This window comes from Pieris napi, chromosome 13 (assembly GCF_905475465.1).
Source record: "Pieris napi chromosome 13, ilPieNapi1.2, whole genome shotgun sequence".
Lineage (NCBI taxonomy): Eukaryota > Metazoa > Arthropoda > Insecta > Lepidoptera > Pieridae > Pieris > Pieris napi.
The window spans coordinates 6026461-6033769 of record NC_062246.1 but is presented as its reverse complement, the minus strand read 5'-3'; the positions used below and the strand labels follow the sequence as shown (position 1 = coordinate 6033769).

Genomic DNA, 7309 nt, shown 5'->3' with positions numbered 1-7309 from the left:
AAATGTTTATCTTAAATAGTCCTACAAAATAGCCACAGTATATATCTATGTCTTATGTGTAAGCCATTATACCTAAAATAGTGAACAATAATTACAATAAAAATTTAATAATTTATTTGAAATGCACTTCTGGTAGCAATTAATTGATTCCTAAATGAAAATAGATACTTTTATCACTTCTGGTATTTTAATTAGATAAAATATGACTTTCAGGCATTATTAGACATTATTTGGACAAATATTATTTTAATCCTGCGCAGACGAAGTCGAGGGCACCAGCTAGTAATGTTATATAAGGAAGAGGAGGTATATAGGTTTAATAAAACATTATACAATAAATTCTTTATTTATTTACACTTAAATCATCCGTATAAAATGAACACAATTTACCACCCAATATTTGAGCAATGCAGTATTTCAGATAGACCCATAATATAAGGCATCATACAATCATACCATTTACTAGATAAACCTAAACCCCGCTTTTTTCAATAAACATTGTATGTACAGTACAAACGTTACAAATATTACAATTATGTATAATTTGTATTAATAGATTCGTAATTAAAATAACAATATAGCTGTCTCTTTCATTAATATACATCAAATAGAGATAGCAACAATATCGAGCTATTTTTATGAATATCTTTATACATTATAAGTCCTTAATGTAAGAATTCTTACAGAAGAACATTATGGTTATATAGTTCGTACTAAAGTCCCTTTATGACAATTCACAATCTCGTCTGGAGCGCTGTCAAATATGTCAGACTTCATACATAAAAATGGTTTGACAGCTCATGAAACTTGATTTAAGTTTGACGTTCTAGAGAACGGGCTTAAGTCTAGTTTCAGAATCTGTACATATGATGAGCACAAGGCAACAAAGCTTTTCATATTCACACATTTGAAAATATTTGGCAAAAGTTATAGTTCAGTTCTATACGTGTTCATTGTTAAGTTAATGAGAAAAACACCTATGTATGTGTAAATCACAGATTAAAGAGTCAGGTCGATACAAATTCGATTTAATCTATCTATTTTTTATCTTTCTCTACTTTTGCGTCCGAGTCACTGGACTCGAACTAAACTGCATTCGCGAGTAGCGAGTTGATGTTTAAAATTTTTAGAACTCTTTATTTAACAACCTTTTTATCTTTTACTTATTTTACTGAATAATACAATATAAATTATAGTATTACAATTTTGTAAACCACTGTGGTTTGTTTTAATGTAACATAGTTCTGTCAGGAGCACGACAACTGCATATAAAAATAATTATTCGTATCTGCCGTCTACTGGGTGGAGATATTTTAAGAAATACATCACAATTCTAGCTTTATATATTTTTTTAATTTTCAACAGAGTCCAACCTAACTAGTTTGTGTACATAATAATGGTATTAGTATATTTGTGGCATATGATTCGTAACTTCTCAGCTATATCTTACATACTTCATAATATTGTCCCCGTTTACTATGTGATATTTGAGAGCATATAAAATAAGAACTCCATGGCACTTACAATTCTAAAACAACCTCGCATTTATTCAATATTTATACTTAATATAACTTATAAATAAAATTCGATCGCTCATTTGAATAAGTTTGTACAAGCCATGACTGGATAAATGTGGGTAAAATGTTAGGAAGTTTCATTATTATAACTGATGGACCCCTTTTTATTTAAATAATTTACACGATTTAGGGATCAGAATCGATACTTAGCGATAAGTTTGACTTACAAACGTCAAAAATGTATGATATTTTGACAAATGGGAGCCATAGTTTGCGCTCAGTTTCACTTCTGAATCTTATCCAATATGATCATTCAATTTAGCGTTTCTAAACAAGACAAGCTGACAAATCTGTTTTATTTTCGTTTAATATAATATTTACGGACATGCCCTTAATAATTATATTTAGTTAAATCTGTAAGTGTTGACTAAGTTTCATTTGTATTCAAATGTAGTTCAATTGTTGTTCTAGTTATCTAGTTAACTTTTGTAGTAAAGTCATTTCTTTGACGACAAATCAATTTGTATGCAGAATTTAAGTTATCGAATTTTAACTTATATTAAAATACTCTTGTATCTTTTCAACACAGCCTACACATAATTTGAAAGAAAGAGACGAAAGAATTCCAATTAGAATGATTTAGTTTGGTTTACAGTACAACTGTTTCTTTAATGATTACTAAATGTTATATTTATCTTGTATTGGTGTGAAACTTGGACTATAAAAGACCTAACAAAGAAGTTATTAAGCGTATGCGCAAGTAGAACTTGTCTGTACCATCGAGCAGAGGAACGTGCGGACCATAAATAAGAGCAAATTTGCAGATAAACGGAAAACTGGTAGACACAAAATGACTACAGAACATCCGAGGGTAGACGAGGTTGAAGTCAAAAAAAATTGTTTAGAACAATTGTTTGATTTCGTAGATTGACTGTCAATTTTTATTAATTGGAGAGGCAAGAAGGCTTTATAAAATGAAATTACTTTTAATATTGCATACAAAATACTTATTCCGACACTAACATGGCAAGAACTTTCCATCAAACGTTCATCACAAATTTAGTCTTCTTGGGCCCATATCTTCTATCCAATACATTCAAACCACTCGTTATCTCTACGAGTCGTAGATCTAAACCACGTTTCAAATGAACCAGAAACCCGTATAAATAATTGATCTTTGGAATGTTGTCACTAATTTACCATTTAAATTTTAACCGTATTTTCAGTATAAAGTACGTCAAACTAATAACTACCGCGCCAATAATGGCTAAAGCTCCAAATGCAACTAAAAATGTCTCGTGTAACATACCATAATCTTTCAAAAACTGTCGAGGCTTCGCATAATGGCAGTACGTGTCCGTGCACGCGAGCTTCGGCCGCTCCATTCCCATAATGGAGAGCACTAAACCAACCAAACCGTGCTTCAAAAAGGATATATGGAATATCCATTGGAAAAAGGCTGGTGCGTCATCGAATTTCAGGAAAAATCCAGAAAATACTGTGAAGGGCATTATCAGGAATGGTCCGAAGATCACGGCGTTCTGAAAAATAAATCAATCTTATAAGATAAATATTGGGATTTTTTCTACGTTCAGAATACACTCGTTCGTAAAGGAAAACATCGTAAGGAAACTATTCATTTATTATTGTAGCGTCACTGGTTTTTTTGTATTTTGGCCTGTTAAAATATAATTTCTTAAACACTAACTCGCTTATTCACCAAAAAATAATCACTATAATTGAGCTTAATTAAAGTACTGTTCAGCAACAGTACAGTATAATACAGTAGTGAGTTTAAAACCTAGACTTAGCGCTAAGTCAAAGCTCAAAAACATATTTGACATATGGTCAGTAAGTTATACATCATAGGGGCCGTCTCCACAAGCGAGAGAATCGCGACGATACAATCGTCCTGCCACGCATTTCTATACAATCTCATAGAACGTGTCTCCACACGGCGATCTTAACGCGGCGATGCGACGGGTGGTTGAGTGCGCGCAAAACGTCATTACATCGCTGCGAGCCAATCGCTACTGGTGGCGCGCACGTCGCGCACTCGCAGAGAGCGCGCGACGCTACATCAATAAAAACAATACATCCATAGTAAATAATTATTTTATTGTTTAGACACTACTTATTTCGGTCTCGTCTGGCACCACTGAACTCTAAATGAACACTGAACAAAATAAGAGCACAACGTGTCGTCAAAGTAACGCGGCGATTCCGTCACGAGTCGTTGCGGATACGCTGTGATTCCGTTAAATAGGTGAATCGCGACGATACGCTGGCGGGATAATCGCTCGTTCGTGGAGATTACCCGACGATAAAAACGCGGACTCGTCGCGATTCTCTCGCTTGTGGAGACGGCCCCTTAGACATCGTCCCAGATTGTAAGTCATTTTTATCATAAAAAACCGCGCCTCAGATTTCTGTGTCTGTTTCGTGATCATTTGTCAATCTAATAAGCAAGTGGGTGATCAGTCGCTTGTGCCTGACGATATTTTCCTTCACCGTTTGAGCGCGATGTTAAATGCGCACCAAGACAGAAAGTAGATTAGTGCACAGCTGGGGATCAAACCTTAGATGAGAGTCGCAGCCTCAAATTTAAAGTATTAAAGGTTAAAAGCCTACCTTAACAGTAAACAGAGAGCCGTTGAACAGTCCCACACAAACAGCCACATACGAAACCAGAATTAGTGTGAAACAGTACTGAGCTATTCGCAGACTTTCCAGCGGTTGTCCAGTCAGCAGGTAGGTGATGAAGCAAAAGGACAAAGTGCTGATAGTCTGCATAGGCAGTATTGAGGCCAAAGTGGACCCCAAATAGGCACCTGTGTTGTACCACCGATTGAAATGTTCCCGGCGTGCGATTGGCACTTGATCTGGAACTGTTATAAACATTAATTATTATCTATTATGTGTCAAGTGACGTTTTATTTCATTTGTTTGTTAGTCTGTGGAAAAGACGCTAGTTTTGGCTTGTCATTTAAATTTTTGTTCGAAGCTGTTTTTGTTGGGTCATTTCGGATTTTAAGGGTATTCGATTAAAATTGTTTTCAAGTAAAATAACAAACTCTAAATGTTCTATAAATACATAATTCAGCAACACAGAGTTTTTTTTAAAATATTAATACATTTAGTTAGAAGACATTTAAACACAAACACAAAAACAAAAAAAAACAGGTTTACTAAAATGACTGAATTTGTCTTAGAAAATATCAAATACGAAAGTACTCTTTCGTCTCTTTCTGTCATATGGTGTTTACGCTGGGATGAAAAGAGAGATGAAGAAAGTGAAAGCGGTCCAGTTAAAATGAATAAGGGGATATGTGATTAACGTCCGAGGTCTTTTCGTCTTTCAACTACATATATAGAATGATACGAATGGTAACCTCGTATATCAAAAAAACATTTATATTTTATTCATGAAGTAAGGACTTATTTATGTCTATACTTAATATTATAAAGAGGAAAGGTTTGATTTTTTTGTTTGTTTGAAATTAATAGGCTCCGAAACTACTGGGCCGATTTCAAATTCTTTCACCGTTGGCAAGCTACACTATTCCCGAGTGACATAGGCTATGTTTCATTTTCAAAAAAATTAGGGATGCTTACTAAAACTTGAATATGCTATTAATGATAGACCAAAATGATGTATTACAATGTTTTAGGACACATCTATAAAAATTGTCGCGACAGCATGTCTCTATCTTTTATAGTTACGTCACAATAGGCGTCCTTTTATATATTTTTTAAATTAAAACACCACCGCTAGAAAAGGCTCTTTATTCGTACCTAGGTATTGATCCTTATCAAAATAATTACCAACGTTTCACATAAGCTACAATTTAATGGCATAACCACCAAAAAAGCATGGTGGATTGGTGTTCTCCTGCCTTTTCTCTTGAATAGTTTACTACTATGTAATATAACAAAAATCTTAGCCACAGCAACGCTTGGTCGAGTCTACTGATAAATGATAAATGATTTATTTCTGTAAGTAGGTTTTTACAAACACTTTTACACGTCAAACATTTTTTTTTAAACTAGATGAGATCGACCTTTCCTATCTGACTACTCTGAGAAGAAACGCCGAAACAAACTCAGAGGTCACAGTCTCTTTTAAAGTCCAGACATAACTAACAAGATTATGTGAAGACCATGTAGATTGTAGTCTGAAATGGTCTTTTGAGGAAAGAACCACACAGATTGAGTGGACCTGTCAAGTCCAAAGACAAGACATTTGGGTAGGCCGCATAAATTATTACTAGTTATTAATAAAAAAAGTCCTTTTTACCATCTAAAACTATGGACAAAAGCACATAATATTTTAACGAACGCTGACGAAACGAAACATTTCAACGAGTTCAATTACAAACACACGCAAGGAAGATTTATAGATGGTCTCTCGCTGAGTTCGAGACAGAAAAGCATTCGAAATCGAGTTATGTTAATAAATCCCGTTTAAAAGAAAATTAAAAGAAATAGTGATATAATATTAAGCGATTACCGGTATCTTCGTTGAAGTCATTCACTTGCAACGTCTCGGCTTCACACTTCACTACAAATCTTTCCTCTTTATAATATTACTAGCCGTTTCCCGCCCACTTTGCTGGGCGAATTAAGATAGGAAATAAATATAATTTTGGTTCTTTATTATATTTTTTTCATATTTTTATTAAGTATTCTTCTTTTTAACTTCCCGCTAAGAAAATTGAAAATTTTCGAAAATCGAGTTTTTAACAAATGAATGTTTCTGCGATGAAGTCCGTATGTATAAATTTTCATAAAAGTAAAACAGCAATAAAAAATGAAGGAACGTTGGAATTTAATCTAGGAAAAATTTCGCATCGAATGGCAGTAGTTTCATGTCGATACGATCAGTGGTTTAGGCGTGAAGACCTCAAACGAAGACCATTTTTCTTATATATATATATATAGATTATGTGACATGATAAGTTATATATTTAGGAATTCAAGTGATTTAGAATTCAAACACAACATTTCGATTCAGAAGCCAGCCTTACTATAGTAATTATTGTCGTCGTGACTCTGAGCTTGTAAAAACTAATCTAGACTCAACGCACACACGCACTAGCATACTCTCACGCACACACTCTCATATACACGCATACTTAAGGGATTTTTAGTTTAATTAGATTTAATATTACGTTTTCTTGAATAGTTTAATACATAATTTATATTCCTTTTGTTTTAAACGTACATTTTAATTTTAATAACTGTAATCTAGTCACTTTTGTCGTAAGCATATTTTGTTGATATAAAATTTATTATTATTTTAAATTATTATCGAAACTTTTAAAAATTATTCGTCAATTTATAATTATTATACCTACAATAGTTTATAAAAAATTTAATTAATATTTAAAAATACTTACATCGTACAGTGGCGCTGCTAAATGCAGTGAACATGAGAAACATGAGACTGAAGTAGAGAAAGTTGAAGTTGTCTCTCATGTACTTGGCGTCTCCTCCCACTTTGAAGAAGAGAGAGCCCACGAACAACCCCATCATTATGTGGATGCTCACATTCATTAGTGCGAAGGATGGGTCGCGCCATATTGTCTGAAATTATTATTTCTCATATTAATATTTCCAAAATGGAGGCAAAAGTTTTTATGATATTATAAAATCGAACTTTCAACACCGTATGAAGTCTTAGTAGAGTATCAGTGTTGTGCTTTGCAGTTCGAAACGTTCCTTTAATGACGTCATCTTAGGATTTTTTTTAGGCGTGTCAAAATAGTATAAAATTATAAATTGATCAATAT

The 7309-nt window shown here is 33.5% G+C and overlaps 1 protein-coding gene across 1 annotated transcript in view; it reads right to left on the bottom strand.

Moving 5' to 3' along the window:
- Positions 1 to 332: 332 nt before the first annotated feature.
- Positions 333 to 7309, bottom strand: part of LOC125054983 (ATP-binding cassette sub-family G member 1-like) — a 30320-nt gene continuing 23343 nt past the window's right edge. The window contains exons 8-10 of the mRNA XM_047657139.1: positions 6917 to 7103; positions 4149 to 4405; positions 333 to 3058 (exon numbers count right to left, since the gene is read on the bottom strand). Coding sequence (XP_047513095.1) covers positions 2714 to 3058; positions 4149 to 4405; positions 6917 to 7103 — 789 coding nt within the window. The 3' untranslated portion in view covers positions 333 to 2713. The remainder of the gene's footprint in view (positions 3059 to 4148; positions 4406 to 6916; positions 7104 to 7309) is intronic.